The sequence below is a fragment of the Pristis pectinata genome, chromosome 17 (genome assembly GCF_009764475.1).
Source record: "Pristis pectinata isolate sPriPec2 chromosome 17, sPriPec2.1.pri, whole genome shotgun sequence".
NCBI lineage: Eukaryota > Metazoa > Chordata > Chondrichthyes > Rhinopristiformes > Pristidae > Pristis > Pristis pectinata.
In genome coordinates, this window is record NC_067421.1 from 24,473,413 (window position 1) to 24,491,840 (window position 18,428).

Here is an 18,428-nt window from a genome sequence, read left to right on the forward strand (position 1 = left end):
ATCTGAAAACACAAATTTCCATATTTATAATGGTGCCAGCCACATTTACCACCTCTCTTCCCCCCTCTGCTGTCTCTATGCTGTTAGACTATTTTTTCAACATCCAATAGAGGGTAAACAGGGATTTCCTCCAATATAGTGAAGACCAAAGCCAAAGTCTATGGTCCCTGTCGCAAACTCCATTCCATCTGAAGTGGAACCAAACGGCAATGTTTTTTGTCATGTGAACCTCATATTTGTACCATATCTAAAAGTACCTGTTGGCATCTCTAAAAACATTGCCACTCTGGCCTTGCCTCTATTCATCTATTGCTAGAACCTTCATCAATGTCTCAACTTCATTTGGTTAGTCTTGGTATGTTCTACTCTCCATAACCTTAAAGTTGATATACAATAAGCCTTTCTGCTCATAAACACACTTTCTATTTACTCATTATCTCTACGTTTGCTGGCCTATCCTTTCTCCTCATTAAGCAATGTTTTGATTTGAAAATTCCTTTGTTAGTTTTCACATTCTTCCATTCTCTCACGCCAGTTTAGCTTATCTCCTTACATTTGACTAACCTCCAAGATATTTGTGCTGCCAAGGCTTTAAGCTACGTAATTCTCTCTGTTTTTCACTCTTACTTTAAAAAAGCTGCTTAAAACCAAACTCTTTAACCAAGCATTTTGTCAAATATCTTAATATTCACCTTCTGAGGCTTATTACCTTTTTGTTTGGAACTCTTCTATTGAAATATATTGGAATAGTTTTGCTACATTAAATGTGTTGTATAGTTGAAGCTATTGTTAGTAGATCTCCCCTCCTATCTCATTTCTACTCTTGGCTTGTAATGAATATAAAGAACTGGATAATTTTCCTTTTTTTTCTTTATTCGCTTATGGATTATATTGAAATCCAACACCGTAAGACATTTTAAGTCCCAGCACTGAAATAGTATTCTTTACAAATACTGCTATGCTGTCTCCTTAGGTAATGATACAATCATCACCGTTCAGCTGAAAATTATTGATTCATGACTACCATTAATGAGTTATCAAGTATCAATACCTGAAGTGTAACCAGCTAAAGCACATTCCGTAAGCACCTTGAATATTTCACCATAAAGCAATATACTCCATACGCAAGTATGTCGTTTGCAGAGGATGTTAAAATCTAATGCACCATATTGCTGTGAACAGACTTCTTTTTCCCTTCAGGAAACGCAACTTTTATGTGTGCGTGGGGGGGGACTTCCTAAAGACGATCAGCATAAATTGAATGCTATACGTCCTATTAGAGGCCACCGACATCATGAAGTAAAATTCAATAAGAGTAATAGATAAAGTGTAACACGATACCCTTGTCCACAAAAACAGTTCAGCATTAAATACTAGGGTAAGTCCATACACCTTGAGGGTCAAAACTCTTCAGCTACTCATACCTTTAAATCTATTATTTGGAATGCTTTTTAAATACCAAAAATAAAGAAACTTGAAGGTAAATATCCGACACCCTACAAATTGCGAACTAGACATTTTTTAGATTACCTTCCTCGAGCAGGGCGATGTAACAAAACGATGACGTAGCCTATCCAACACTTTTTAATTTAATTGAAAAAAAACGAAACTAAGATTGATTTCACAATGTCTTATGTTTTCCTTTTATTCCTATTTTACTTTTAAAATTAAAAAGACACTCCACGAGCGGTAAAGCACCCGCCACATGGCCTAGTTCAGTTGCCGTAGTAACAAGGCGCACATTATAGTCCCACATGAGCGTCAGTAACTACTGGGATTGTTGTTAAATATCCTGATGATTATTTTGATGCTTGAATTTCGGTGCTGAAATGAATTATTGTCAGTCTTCGCTAGGTTTTTCAAATCCCGTTTTCCGAAGGTTTGCCGCTTGAATACCGGTGAAGCACATTGCAGGAGGATTAGCCAAACTTGTTGCCTTGGCAACATCCTAATCGTTTAGTACATTCTTCCTCGGGACTGTACAGATTACATCCTTACCGAAAGCCCCATCAATACAAAATGCCATTTCTGAGACCTCGAAAGCTAAAAGAAAGCCGCTGGAAAGAATGGGATCGAAATGCGCAGAAAAACGGATTGAAAAGCACTGTTTACACAACGAATGGGGATGAATACACAGGAGAGTGGCGGGACAATAAGAAGCATGGTAAGGATAATAATCGTTACGTGCATTCGATTATAAATATTAAGTTTAAAAAGTAAAACTGAAAATCATTTGCAGCGAGGCCGTGTAATGTTTCCTTCCAGACTTTTGTTATCTATTCTTGGGACCTGGGCGACACTAGAGAGGCCATTGTATGTATCCGTAAAATAAAAATGAGTGAACTGCCAGGCTATTTCGAGACTGGTGTGGGTCTGGAATCAGATTTTGGCCTTGTAAGGAAAGCACATACTTTTTCATTTTGTTTGGGGCACTGGTGACCCCATGGGCTTTACTGTATTCAGTACTCTCAATTGCTTTTGATATCAAGTGGACTGAAGTATATTGGTTTAAAATTATCATGCGATGGCGGGACTCTCAGAAGGAAGCTGAAGTGGATCATTATTTCTGACTCGGCTTCACCTTTAACACTCGTGTGCTGGGTACTGAAATCTTTAAGGATGATGATGATGATGTTCTTGGACCCTCTTCCTGTTAGCTGTTTTAATTGTTCCCCACCATTCACAAGTCGATGTGATGGAATTGTCAGAATTTGTTCCCTTTCCGAAGGTTGTAAAATTGCTTAGTTCTGTCTATTCATGCTGTTTAGCACGCAGATAGTTCTGTGTTGCAGTTTCACCGGATTGGGATCTCATTTTTAAGCGTGTCGTGTGCTCCTCGTTGAACTAGGGTTGATCCCTGACAGGATTATATTAGTAGAATGAAGGATATGGTGGACTTTCTTAAAGGGCATTACTGAACCAGAAAGGCTTTTTTTCCCTGAAATCTGGCAATTTCTTGGTCACAATTGCTGGTACTATCTTTTTAATACTAGATTATTTAGTTAATTGTATTTGCATTTTCCAGTTGCTGTGGTAGGATTTGAACTCTTACCTCCAGATAATGAGTGGATTACTGATAACATAAACACTAAACTGTTGTACCATAGGAAGAATATAAAAGGGTAGGACATTAAAATGGGATTAACTAGCTCTGTTTGAAGAATTAACACCAAGATAATAATTTTAAAAATCCATTTGGGCATGGATATGCTCTCAGAGAGGGAAGCCAGTAGAAACAGAGCACTTTCTACTCTTGCCCCCAGTAAGTACTTATACACACATGTTCTTTATATGTATGTTCAACATGCCACTCCAGAATGCAGTCACATTTAATTTTGTCACGAACCAGCAACAAAAGAAACACACTGAGCATGATTCAGTGTTAAAAACTATTTTATTAATTTCTACTTATGATAATCCGTAAAATAAAAGTAAAAATGTTAGTATGTTAGAATTCAAAAATGTTAAACCTCGAACGTTAACCCCAAAACTAAACTCGTCGTGTGTGTGTGTGTGACAAAGTCCAAAACTCCCAGTTCCGGAATGGTTCTTAAAGTTCAGTTCCGCAAGCCATAAGGTGAAACATGAGCAAGGGCTTCTTCAACAACCACCGTTGTCTGAAGATAAGACGTAGACGTAGAGAAACAGAGAAAGAGTACATACGAAATCCAAATGTTCCATGATGGAACCCAAACGACACTTCAGTGTTTACTCGGTAGTGACTTCCTCACCCCGAAAAGCATCCGAATCGTGGTTGTCCACACAAATACCTGTTTCCTTCTACAGGTCAGCAACAAAGTGAACTCCACCGGATTACTTCCAACTTCCATACATGGATTTCAGTGGCAAACACAGTTATTGTTTCTCATCCATCGATAGAGAAAACAAGCAGACTGGTGTCTCTCTCCCTTCTCTCTCTCTCTCTCTCTCTCTCTCCTTCTCCTTCTGACTTCTTCAACAACGTCATTACATCCTTTATCTTCTATTGAAGTAAGCACGCCCCACACACACATACACACACACACTCTATCTTAAAGGGACTTTCACTGAGTCCGTAACAAATTCCTGTGGGTCTCTTACATCTAGGCCTAGATTACTAATTCAGTGATATAAACCATTTTGTTGTCACTTATAGTTAAACAATGAGTCCATTCAAATCTACTGCTTAAAGTTTTGTCTTCACCAGTTGACCACAACTTTTGATGTTGCTTACAAAAAAAATTAGAACTGTATTCACAGCTGCAGGCAGAAAGAGCCTTTCTGGTGGCAGTCATAAATGCTGTCTTGATAATGTGAAGATGGGAAAGATATTGAATGTTATTATATTTGGGTCAGATTTAGCACAGAACTGGCAACTTCAGTATGCTCAGAGAGCTTGGAGAACAAAGTGAGTTTCGAGATGTGGCAATGGTATAGAATGGGTGCATCAAAGTTGGATTACAGGAAGAATGATGATACCAGGTTTGAAGGAGAAAGGGAACAAATTCTGACAATATCAGCTACTCCGGGTTGTTTGATAGTGTTGATCAATTAGATCAAAGAAATATCTTGCTGTACAGTTTATGAATATCTATTTAATTTAGAGTTTTCTGGAAAAGATATTTCTTCAGTGTTGTCAGTATGGAGTCAGCATATTCTCCCTGTGACTGTATGGGTTTCCTCTGAATGCTCTGATTTATTTCCATATGCTTAAGACGTGAGTTGGTAGATTAATTGGCCACCGTAAATTGCCTAGTGTATGAGAGTCGTAGAATCTGCAAGAAGCTGATGCGAATGCAGGGAGAATAAAATGGAATTAGTATAGAATTGGTATAAATGGATGCTTGATGGTCAGTCAGCATTTGGTGGGCTGAAGGACCTGTTTTTGTGCTGTATGACTCTGTTACTTACACTGTGATCTCCATATAATACTTCAGAAGGGTGAAATTATCTTTAAATTTAGTTCATCAATGAATTGGATATGGCAAAGAAGGCATTTTCAGTATCCATTTTCCCTGAACATGACCCTGAAAAACTTGCCATTTTACAGATGATCCTCTACATATTGATAAAAGTACTACGTTAAGTGCACGTATTAACTGAAACAACTTTGAACTGGATATTGCTCAGACTTTTCAATCTGATGTATAGAAGCAGTTGGAACCACTCAACTAACTTGTGTCAACAGTTTTTGTTGTAATTAATTCTATATGTCAATTTGTTGCAGCCCAAATAAGCATAATCAGATTTATATGATGTGAAATTTGTCATTTTGCGGCAGCAGTAATGTGCATAGACATAAAAATTATTATAAATTACTAAAATAGTGTGTAATAAAAAAGGAGTAACGAGGTAGTGTTCATGGACCATTCAGAAATCTGATGGCGGAGGGGAAGAAGCTGTTTCTTTTAATTTTTAAAAAAACATTTTATTTACAGCGTGGTAACAGGCCCTTCCAGCCCAACGAGTCCGCGCCGCCCATTTTAAACCCAAATTAACCTACCCGTATGTCTTTGCAATGTGGGAGGAAACCCACGCAGACACGGGAGAATGTACAAACTCCTTACAGACAGCGACGGGAATCGAACCCCGATCACTGGTGCTGTAATAGCGTCATGCTAACCGCTACGCTACCGTGCCACGTTTCTGAATCATAAGTGTGGCTCTTGAGGCTCCTGTACCTCTTTCCCAATGGTAGTAACAAGAGGGCATGTCCCGGATGGTGAGGGTCCTTAGTGATGGCTACTGTCTTCTTGAGGCACTGCCTCTTAAAGATGTCCTTGATGGTGGGGAGGGTTGTACCTGTGATGGAACTGCTGAGTCTACAACCCTCTGCAGCCTCTTGTGATCCTGTGCATTGGAGCCTCCAATTGCTGGATTGCACCCAGTCAGAATGCTCTCCACTGTACATCTGTAAAAAAAAAAATTTGTAAGAGTCTTTGGTGACATACAAAATCTCCTCAAACTCCTAATGAAGTAGAGCCACTGGTGTGCTTTCTTCATGATTGCATCAATGTGTTGGGCCCAGGATGGATCCTCCAAGATGCTGACACCGAGGAACTTGAAGCTGCTCATCCTTTCCATCCCTGATCCCTCAATGAGGACTGGTGTGTGTTCTCCTGATCTGATTTCCCCTCTCTGAAGTCCCTAATCAATTCCTTAGTCTTGCTGACGTTGAGTGTGAGGTTGTTGTTGTGACACCACTCAACTGGCTGATCTGTCTCACTTTTGTACACCTTCTCGTTACCATCTGAGATTCTACCAATAGAAGTGGTGTCATTGGCAAATTTATAGATTGCTTTGAGCTATACTTAACCACACAGTCATGAGTGTAGAGAGAGAAGAGCAGTGGGCTAAGCTAAGCAAATGATGATCATTTTATCATCAAAACCACGCTTTAGAGGTTGGACAAACCTAGAGCAATGGGCTAGTAGATTTATTAATTATTTTGGGGGGGGGGGGGGGGGGAGAACATCGACCACGCAAATAACATGGTGTTTTTTGTTGCTATTCCTAGTTTTCAACTACTTTAACCACTTTTGCATTTTAAGATTATTACATATTTAAAACTATCATTTTAAATTTAGAGTCAGGAATCAATGGGTCACTTGATATTGCTTCAGTGTAGGAATGTTAGGAATGCAGTGTCAGTGGTCTATGAGGCTTCCTTTTGAAATGCTCAACTCTTCTCCATTATCTCAGCCCTGATGTAAAGAATTTAAAATCTTTTTGTCCAGCATTGGCTTAAGTTTAAAGTTACATGGCCTGAATTTCACTTCTTCGCAACTGTCTGTGTTTGCTGATGCATTGTCTTTTGATATCACTATAAAGCCATAAATCATGTATTTAAAAAAAACTGTCAAGGAACTGGGTTGTTTTTGACATTCCTGAAAGTCTTTTACAATTACCCAAAAGGAAAATGGTATCAAAAGATAATGTAACTGTAAAAATTGAGAACTTTTTAAGCCACTAAACTTGTGGTATGAGTGTTATTGTAACCTTGGTATATGTTACAACAGCTGAATATTTTAAAAAATTCAGTTTGAAAACTGCAAAAGAAGAAAACATTAATTCCCAAGTTTTAAATCATTTCCCATTATTTATATTTTAATGCAAACAGGAAAGGGAACACAGAAGTGGAAATCTAATGGAGCCATTTACGATGGTGACTGGCAGTATGGAAAAAGAAATGGCTTTGGAACCTACAGCTTACCAGATCCAGTCAGTGGAGAATATAAAAAAGTATATTCAGGCGAATGGAAAAATGACAAAAGACATGTGAGTGCCAAGTAATTTCACTATTTAAGTATTAGTTACTTGTTCGGTAAGGATATCATAGCATGAACATTGTCTCTGGTATGGAAAAGTAGAACGTGAGAGTAATCTAAGCAAGAAATACACACACAGTCAATAAAATCTTCTATAGATATGTAAAAAGATCTAATGTGGTCTATTTCACTCTGAGATAGGAGAAATTATATTGGGGGGAAAAAGGAACTGGCAGAGAAATCAATCAAGTATTTTCTAACTGTCTTCACAAGAGAATATACAGAAAACCTCTCAGAAATAGTGGAGAACAACAGGTGTGGAGAAAATGAGGAGCTGAAAGAAATTAGCTTTACAAAAGGTATTAATAGGACTGAAAGCCAATAAATCCCAGGACCTGATGACCATTATCCCAAGTCTTAAAAGAATTGGCTATGAAAATTGTAGACGCATTGGTTATCATCTTTCCAAATTTCATAGATTTTAGAACTGTACTTAGGTTAAAGTAGGCAGATATAACCCCACGTTTTAAGAAAGAAGGGAGAGACAAAATGGACAATAACAAATTAGGTAACCTGACATAAGTAGTAGGGTAAATGCTAAAATCTAGTATTAAGGAAGTGGTAGCAGGACACTTTTTATAAAATAATAAAATGACTTAGCAGAATCAACATTGATTTATGAAAGGATGTCGATGTCAGGTGATGACAAATCTTTTTAAGATTGTAACTAGCAGAATAGGTTAGGGTGAACCAATGGATAGGGTGTATTTGGACTTTGAGGCCTTCCATAAGGTGCAACACATGGACCATTGGACAAAATCAGAGCACATAGCATTGGGGGTTAATATTCTGGTGTGAAATGAGAATTAGTTAAAGGATGGAAAACAGTGTAGGAATAAATGGGTCATTTTTGAGTTTGGTGGTTAGTTGTGTGCCCCAACTATCATAATTGATATCAATGATTGCACATTGTTCCCTCATCCAATACATCCAAGGGTAGTACTTGAGTGAAGACACGGCAAATGGAATAATTATGTATTAAAATATTAGGTCATCCAATTTGGTAGGGGAAAATGAAATGATGGAGTATTTTTTAAATGTTGTGAGATTGGAAGGTTTTGGTGCTCAGAGGGAGCTGGGTGTCTTTGTAAATGAATACTAAAAATTAATGTCCTAGTACAGCAGTTAATTAGAAAGACCGATGGTATGTTGGCCTTTCTTGTAAGAGGATTTGAGTATAAAAGATGTTTTACTGCAATGATACAAGGTTCCTACGAGACCACACCTGGAATATCAGGTACAGGTCTAGTCTCCCTATCATAGGAAGGATAACCTTGTGATAGAGGAAGGGCACAAGATTGATTCCTGGGATAGGATATTCATCCTTTGGCGATTAAACATTTTGGGTCAATAGCCCTCAGTTTAAAAGAATCAGAGGTGATCTCAGTGAAACATTAAGTTCTAATGGGACACATTAGTGTACAGTGATGCAGCAATTAGTAAATGACCCCTGTTCTAGGTGAATGGTAGAAGAAATGAGGCATAAATGGGCATGTGAGAGATGAAAAGGAAGTAATTAATAGGATTGCTCTATGAACTGGCATAGATTTGATGGTCCTAATATCCTCTCAATGAGAGATTGCCAATTAAAGACTGAGATGATAATACATTTCTTCACCTGGTAAATAGTGAATTTTTGGAATTGCATACCCTAGAACTGGGCAGACTTAGACACTAAATATATTCAAGAGATAGATGAATAATTTCTTTTGTATATTTAAAGAGTCAAGGGTTAGTGCAGGAGGCACTGATGGAAAAGATTAGTCATTGGATGCCAGACATGAAGGGCTGAGTGGCCTGCTCCTGCTTTTTCTTTATGTTCTTATTCTGTGTATCTGTTTTATGATTGTTCTGGGTAATAATTTTAGTTTTAACTATCTATTATAATTAATTACTTCAAAGTAGATAATAGTAAAGATTCCATATTTTATTGTAATATTTCTCCATTCCATCTTCATGGTTTAACAATTTGCAGCATTAAAATTTCACTCATTTGGAAAGAGAGCAGGGCTTTGCATCAGTTTCTATAAGGAACTATTTTATGCCGTTTCCTAATTTAATTCTTGGAATTTTGGATTCATTTTGGAAAAGCTTGTATAGCGCACACAAGTAATTTTCAAAGGTAGGTTCTGAAGGCATTCTGCTCAGAAAATTAAATGTATTTTATTTGTACATTTTGTAACAGACTTTCTACCAATAATTTTGTCTCAAAGGGATTACTTACCAGGTACTTGGAGCCAATATTATCCCAGTCTATTTAGTCAGAATCTGTAGGTATCTTAAATTACTTCTAAGTAAGTTTTCATGTTCTGTGAAATTTATTTGAAAATATAAGGCAATGTTACTTTTTGTTTCCTTTTTATTTTGATACCTGAATTTTTAGTGGACCTGAAAGTCTATTATTGTTTTCTTGCAGTGTGATTATCATTTTTCACTTTGTTCTTCATTATTTTTGTACATCTGCAGGGCTTGGGAACCAACTTTTACTCGGATGATGACATTTATGAGGGCCATTGGTATAATGACAAAAGAGATGGCTGGGGTAGAATGTACAATGCAGATTGCTCTACATATGAAGGTGAATGGTCCAATGACTTCCCCAATGGCCAGGGAATGCTCCGTCTTGGTAAGTAGTGTTTTACAAGGTACTCACTAGGATTATTTAAGATGGTCACTAACTTTCTAAACTGGACAATAACAACTTAGCTTGAATACAGTAAAAAAAAGTTTGGATTAAGAAGAAAAAAAATAGGCCGATCAAACCTATTCAGTCCTAGAGTTCATCTGTTTGTTTGATAGTGAATTATCTTTTACCTTCTCCTTTACCTTCTAACCACTAATGCCTGTTGAATTTTAAGGAACACTATATTTATTACTGAAACTTTCCTCCAAAAATAAAATCAAATTGTGATATTAATGTTTCTGTGCTCCCCAGTTCCACTTTACAACATAGGATATTCTATCTCCTTTGTGATTCAAATTTTCTCAAGTTAGAATGACAGAATTGTACAGCATAAAAACAGGCCAGTCAGCCCAACTCATCCACGCCGGCCAGTGGGCACCCTTCTCTATCAGTTCTGTCACTTGGCACTTGATCCATAACCTTCTATGCCTAAGCAATTCAAGTGCTCATCTAAACATCTCTTAAATGTTATCAGTGACCCAGCTACAACCATGCCATGTATTCCAGGTACTTGCAACTGAGTAAAGAAAATCCCCATAGTTTCCCCTCTAAATCTCTTCTGCCTTGCCCTATATCCCTTACCCTATAATTACTTTGGATATGGGGAAAACATTCCTGCAGTCTACCCTATCCTTACCCCTCATCATTATATACATCTCAATCATATCCTCTCTTAACCTCCTTCACTCCAGGGAGAACAGACTTATCTTCTCCAGTGTCATCATCACTGAACTGTTTCATCCCAGGTAATATCCCGGTGAATTCCCTCTGCACCTTCTCCAGCATTATTACATCTTTCCTATACTTTGGTGAACCGAACTGCACTGTTCTGCTGTTTTGTGCTTGTTGTAGTATTTATTACTACCATGAATACTGTTTGCTCTGTGAGCTTCATGCGAACAAGCAACTTCATTGCACCCTGGTGTATGTGATAATAAACTAATCTAATGCAATGAACAAAATGCTGGAGGAACTCAGCAGGTCAGGCAGCATCTGTGGAGGGAAATGGACAGTCAATGTTTTTGGTTGAGACCCTTCATTTGGATTTAATCTAAGGCCTTGGAAGAGCCCCAAAGACATGGTTATATTTGATTTGGTTGTAGCATCTTCCAGCAGAGCTTCAAAATAGGACCACGGCACTTTATAAGAATATTTATTGTAAGTTCTCCCTGCATGTACTGTTAATATGCATAAACGTAGAAAATCCATTTGTCTTGTATCGGTCTATTTAGATAATTGACCCAAATAACTTGTTCATTAACATATTTAGTAATGCTATCACTGAGGTTTTCATATTACACTATTTATGAATGAATATAGAGGGTTTCACAATGCTTCTTTCATGGAAGATTGTTGGTCACTTTTTTTCTTTTCCAGTAAGCACATTCAGCCTGATGCTAATATCTGTCTTTTTATTGTTAAGAAAATTCTCAGTTCACTTAGTGTAGACAGTGCCTTTTATTCCAAGTACCACTTATTCTTGTATAAGGAAATACTGTATGTTAAATGTCTTTGAAAAATTAGATAAGCTACCTTTATTGAATTATGCACTTTGACTGACTGAATTACCTCAGTAAAAATTCCAGCTGCTTTATCTATTTGCAGAACACTGACTGCAAATGCTTGTCTTTAAAGCTGTCTCCATTTCTGTCATAAATATTTCTATTGAAAGATGTGTCCTATTAAAATGCAGAACTTTATAGAAGAATGAATTTTAACTATATAGCTGAAATATTGCAAGCAGTCTTTACAATCAGAACTCAAGCTTGAGATGGTCTTGGTAGTTATGAATGTGTGGTTACACTTGTCCCTCCAAGTCTGAAGATTGTGGGTGCATAGTTCTACTCCACTGATTTGAGAAAATGCACTGGTGTTTTCTCAGCTTTAAATCAGCCTTAAATTTTTTTATCGAGGGAATGCTGCGCAGATGGCCGAGTTATCTTTCAAACGGGACAATAAGGATCGTCCTTAGCGTTTGGGTGAAAAAGATACCATGCCACTGTTGAAAGAGCTCCCAAAGTCTTGGTCAATATTTATCCATCAAGCAACATTTCTAATTATCAGGTGATTGTGATATTACTGTCCATGGGATCTTATTGCATGTAAATTAAATGGGGTGAAGAATTGGATATATTTGGTGGGGTCCACCAATCACCTGGTGAGAATTCTGCCATTAATCCTGTATTCTGCCTTCAAATTCAACCTTCCAAAGTGAATCACTTCACACTTTTCCAGGTTGAACTCCATCTGCCAGTTTTCAGCCCAGCTTTGCATCCTATCAATGTCCCATTGTAACCCTCGACAGCCTTCTACACTATCCACAACACCACCAACCTTAGTGTCGTCTGCAAACTTACTAACCCACCCTTCCACTTCCTCATCTAAGTCACTTATAAAAAATCACAAAGAGCAGGGGTCCCAGAAAAGATCCCTGCGGAACACCACTGGTCACCGAACACCAGGCAGAATATGCTCCATCTACGACCACCCTCTGCCTTCTATGGGCAGCCTATTCCGAATCCACACAGCCAAGTTTCCCTGGATCCCATGCCTCCCAACCTTCTGAATGAGCCGATCATGGGGAACCTTATCAAAAGCCTTACTAAAGTCCATATACACCACATCCACTGCTCTACCCTCAGCATTTTGTCACATCCTCAAAGAATTCAATCAGGTTCATGAGGCATGACCTGCCCCTCACAAAGCCATACTGACTATCCCTAATCAGATTATGCTTCTCTAAATGCTCATAAATCTTGTCCCTAAGAATCTTTTCCAATAATTTGCCCACCATTGAAGTAAAACTCACAGGTTTATAATTCCCAGGGTTATCCCTACTCCCTTTCTTGAACAAAGGAATAACATTTGCCACCCTCCAATCATCTGGTCCCATTCCTGTGGCCAGCGAGGACACAAAGGTCATAGTCAAGGGCTCAGAAATCTCTTCCCTCTCTTCCCATAGTATTCTGGGATATATCCTATCTGGCCCCAAGGAATTATCTATGCTAATAGTTTTCAAAAGTTCCAGCACATCCTCATTCTTAATATCGACATGTTCCAGCTGGTCAGCTTGTTTTATGGTGTCCTCACAAACGTCAAGTTCTCTCTCACAGGTGAATACTGAAGCAAAAATTCATTAAGGACCACCCCTACCTCCTGACTCCAGGCACATGTTTCCTCCTCTATCCCTAATCGGTCCTACCTTCACTCTAGTCATTCTCCTGTTCCTCACATACAAGTAGGACACCTTGGGGTTTTCCTTAATCCTACTTGCCAAGGCCTTCTCGTGCCCCTTTCTAGCTCTCTAGTGATCACTCTCTTCCTGTTTCTGACCTCCACCCACACTGACTCAGTATACAATCCCTCCAGGATGCCTTCCCTTTCTGCAGCTGTGATACTATCCCTGATTAGCAATGGCACTCCCCCACCCCTCTTACCTCCCTCCCTGTCCCTTTTGAAACATCTAAACCCCAGAATATCCAGCAGCCATTCCTTCCCTTGTGACAGCCAAGTCTCTTAATGGCCACAACATTGTAGTTCTATGTACTGACCTATGCTCTAAGTTCATCATCCTTGTTCCTGATACTTCTTGCATTAAAATAGACCCACTTCAACCCAGCCAACTGACTGCAATTTTGCCCAATCAAATGCCAGTCCTTCCTCAGTCTCTCTACATGCTGCATCATCCTGTACACCAACTGCCCCATCCACTGACCTATCACTCTGGTTCCTATCCACCTGCCAAACTAGTTTAAACCCTCTGCAACAGCTCTAGCAAACCTGCCTGCAAGGATATTGGTCCCCCTCCAGTTCAGGTGTAACCCGTCACTTTTGTACAGATCATACCTTCCCCAGAAGAGATCCCAATGATCCACAAATCTGAAACCCTGCCCCCTGCACCAATTTCTCAGCCACACATTCATCTGCCAAATTGACATATTCTTAACCTCACTGGCGCGTGGCACAGGCAGCAATCCAGGGATTCTTGAGGTCCTGCATTTCAGCTTCCTACCTTGTTCCCCATATTCACTTTTCAGGACCTCATCCTTTTTCCTACCTACGTTGTTGGTACTAATGTGCACCACAACATCTGGCTACTCACCCTTCCCCTCTAGAATACTGTGGACCTGATCTGAGATGTCCCTGACCCTGGCACCTGGGAGGCAATATACCATCTCTTTCACATCCACAGAATCTCCTGTCTGCTCCCCTAACTATAGAGTCCCCTATCACTATTGCTCTCTTCTTCTCCCCCCTTCCCTTCTGAGCTATAGAGCTATACTCAGTGCCAGTGACCTGACTGCTGTGGCTTTCCTCTGGTAGGTCTTCTCCACACCACCTCCCCAACGCCAACAGTATCCAAAGCAATATACCTGTTATTGAGGGAAATGGCCACAAGGGTACTCTGCATGACCTGCCTATTCCCTTCCCCTCTCCTGACAGTCACTCAGCTACCTGCCTCCTACAACTTGGGTTGGCTACCTCCTTGTAGCTTTTATCTATCACCTCCTCATTCTCCCATATGAGCCAAAGGACATCTAGCTGAGACCGGGAGTACCACTTCTCGCTCCAAGTCACGGCCCAAAATACCTGGAAAAGAACTGGATCCCGACACTCACCTCTTCACGTGGCTCCCACTTCTTGCACTGAGAGTCCTGCTTCTCGCTCCAAGTCACGGCCCTCACTACCTGGAAAAACAGACAGTTGATTAATGGTCTCTAAATGTGATGACAACGTACTTGTGCCCGATTAAACAGAACTCCTGCTGTGATGTCCAGCATAAATATTCATATCATTGGATCTCCTGATGTACAAGATTTACTTTTGGCCAAACACTTCCACATACCCATTGTGGATAGAACAAGTTGATGATGTTATACCTGGAAAAATCAGGCTTCAAAATTAAGTTTGTCACCAATATTTCAAGTTATTGGCTTATATTGACATCATAGAATGTGATGCTCCAAAGAATACCAGTGGGATATAATATTGGTTATAAAATCATCATCATTCTTGAGCTAAGCTATGCTGTGAATGTTTGTTTTTTTTCCAAATATGTACCATTTAATAGTCCCATATTTATTTAGCTAATGAAAATCGCTATGAAGGTTTCTGGAAAAATGGAAAGAAACATGGATCAGGAAAGTTTTTCTTCTTTGAGAAAGGTCAACTATATGACGGTGTATGGGTAGATGACATCCCAAAGTGTGGAAAAATGATTGATTTTGGCCGAGAAGATGCTATTAATCCTACTCTCTACCCAATACCACAGGTATCTTTTGTATCTTCTCTACTAGTATGAAGAATGATGCAAGGTGATTGCTTAGTTTTTCCTTCTGCAATATTTTTTTGCCTATCACTACCTCCCAGGGGTCCAACTTTACCTTTGCTTATTTTTGTTTTTGCACACTGGTAGCAACTCCTGCCCTTTTTTTTCATGCTTCTTGCTAATTTACTCATCTTCCACCAATTTTTGTGGTCATCCTGTACATTTGAGCTTCCCATGGTGCTAAGGGCTTGTCTCTGGCTATACTCCCCAGGGGAAACTCTTGCTCCATCAGAACAGAATCCTGGTTGGTTATGAGCTTGGAGTATTTTTTTTTGTCCGACAGTTATCCATTCCAACTCGACCTGCATGGTCTTGAGCTATGGGCTGACCAGATGCTGCAACATGCAATCCACAAAACCCCAAGCCTCATGGTCGAAGCATCGTGATGTCCGTCGTTGTTAAAGCTCAAAACCCAGAGCTTGAGCTCCTCCAGCTGTCAAAACGTCCTGCATCTGTGGGTTGTCCAGGACACAAACAATGAGACAAGAGACTGCAGATGCTGTAATTTGGAGCAAAAAACAAACTGCTGGAGGCAGAGGGATGGTCAATATTTCGGCTCAAGGCCCTGCATCAGAACTTGGATTCACAAGAAGTGATCTGGAGTTTTCACATGGCATTCTATTGGTCTGAGCCTCTATTTATATTAACTGAACTGAAAAAAATTCTTAAAACACTGTTGGATTACTGTTTTATGTACCATGTTAGTTTCCTGGGTCTTATGTAAACCAAATGTGTGATCTCTCACACTTCTTTTAAAGCCATTGCACAAAAGCTGCAGCACCACAGCTTTTAAAAAAAACTAAGATATGAACTTTTCAAATTAGATGCATACAGCCACTCCCTATTTGGGTTACCCACGAATGAATGATTTTGTTTTAGTACATGTGTGGTAACTATTGCAATAAGAGCCTTATTTTGTTTCTTCAGATAAAGCTAAGAAACCCTGCTGCTGTATTAGAGGAAGCCAAATCACACTTTCTGGATGAAAATAAGACTACCAGTCAACATGTTATCTCTTCTACAACTTAAAGATCACATGATTCAACCTTTAATGTTCATGGTGCATATCTGGCCTTTTAAGAATGACTTGTATAAATCAGGTCTTTAAATAATCATTTTGTACACAGCTACACTCAAATGGTGCACCTGCAATTTGTGAACTTTTTCTGAAATGATGCTAGCAGAATATTTCTATAGCATTCATCCGGGTCACAAAATAATCTGCGTCATTTGAACACCTGATGCTTAAGCAGTAGCTGCTTTGTTGAGAACCCACATTGTATTGGTAGGTTGGTTTGCATTCTTGATGGTGAACTTAATTGGTAATTTAGCTTCTACAATTTGATTCACAATGCAAGATTTTGTTTACATGCTTCTATTTCTACTTGCCTTATTTAATCCATCACCCTCATCAAATTTCCATCAGCTATTCATATGAAATGCCTCGAATACATTGAGGTTTCTAATTTTTGTTATGCCTCTTTATTGTCTTAAGCCAATTCACTTCTGAAATGTATAGATACCACAATTCTGTTTGTTTGATAAATTTAGTAATAAAATCATCAGGTTTTTAAATGAGGAGTTCATCCCGAAGATCAACGCATTTCTTTAAGACAATGTGGTAGATTCCAGGATTTTTTAATTTCTAGTTTCTGCAATTGTTTTTTGTATTCAGCAAGTCATTCTAACAAATGGATTCTTAAAGTTTTCAACACTGAATTAGATCGAAACCTTCAACTGTTGCAACCTGTTTTCAACAGGGGAAACTATGTTTAAATTGCTGCAAATAAATTTGGGGGAAGAATGGGATAGAAACAAAAGATCCCTTGTGTGTCCAGCTCAATATCCAGTTGGTGTTTGTGTGAAGACGTCTGTGGAGAAGTGTTATGTTACTTCACCCAGTGATGGTCATATGTCTGGAAATCACTCAGTTGATGCTAGTGAGTGTGCCAGGACTAGCAAGATCAGGTATGACCATTTTGAGGAAGATTTTATTTTGTTTAAAAATAAGCATGTTCCAGATCCAATTTCAAAAGGAACATTATTTAACCCCAAGATGGCTAAACACTTTAAGTAGATTAAATTGGGCACAGGCAAATAAACTGTTTTAAAAGTTGATGAATTTCCAATAGGTAGGGTCTCAAGCTGGCTTCAGGTTCTAGAAAATATCTTGAGGGGAAATGAAAGTAGCAATAAATGTCTATAAAAGAATGATTGGCAAATGCATTTAAGAACAGAATTTAACCCCACTGTTCTAACAGCACAGGTGAAAACATACAGATGCATTCTATTTCTCATGACATAGGAGACTGATCAAAGTCCAGGCCAGTTCCCCATCAATCCCAGTTCCCCACAACCTATCCTCTCACACACTCAACAGCTTCCCACCAATTCTCCTCCACCATCCCCTTAGGAATCATTTATTGTAGCCAATTAATATACCAACCTGTAAGCTTTCAGGATATAGGAGGAAACCCAGGCAACCACGAACTCCTTTCAGACAACACCAGAGATCAGGATTGAACCTGAGTCACTGGAACTGAGAGACAGTAACATTACCTACTACACTACCATGCTGCCCTACAACTTATCTACTAGATTTTGTGTATTTTCAGGTTTTCTGATCTTTTGCCAATTACAAATCACTGGGATTAAAGATATGTACACCACAGGAAAAAAATGCTATGACATTCACAATGGTATTGAACTACATTTTTCCATACAGTTACTGCTCAGTGTTGATTAGTAAAAGCAAACAAATGCCTCAAGGATGACCAATATTGAAAATATTAACAAAGATCCTTTTGACAACCTCGAAGGTCACAAGGATTATTTTTATTGCAAGTATATTTCCTACACTAACGTCCCTTTTGATCTGGATGACAGTCTGGAAGACTACTTTAAAATTATTATAATCTGTAATCATTGTTCAGAAATATTAATGGTTCAGCATCTAGTTCACTCGGGTCCTGTTCCTAAGTTGTTTAAACTCATCTGGTTCACTGGAATTTTTTTTTTGAAAAGGAAGACAAAATTAATTGTGTTTGTGTATTGAAAGTAGTCCAGAAAATCTGCTAGTCCAGTGCCAAAAAGAGTCAAAAGTGCTGGA

The 18,428-nt window shown here is 38.8% G+C and overlaps 1 protein-coding gene across 1 annotated transcript; it reads left to right on the plus strand.

Annotated features, from left to right (window-relative positions):
- Positions 1 to 1,772: 1,772 nt before the first annotated feature.
- morn3 (MORN repeat containing 3) lies at positions 1,773 to 16,808 on the plus strand. The gene is made up of 5 exons (XM_052032514.1): positions 1,773 to 2,164; positions 7,100 to 7,257; positions 9,774 to 9,933; positions 15,078 to 15,262; positions 16,247 to 16,808. Exons 1-5 carry the CDS (start codon positions 2,020 to 2,022, stop codon positions 16,346 to 16,348), a joined length of 750 nt encoding a protein of 249 aa, XP_051888474.1. The 5' UTR covers positions 1,773 to 2,019; the 3' UTR covers positions 16,349 to 16,808.
- The last annotated feature ends 1,620 nt before the right edge of the window (positions 16,809 to 18,428 follow it).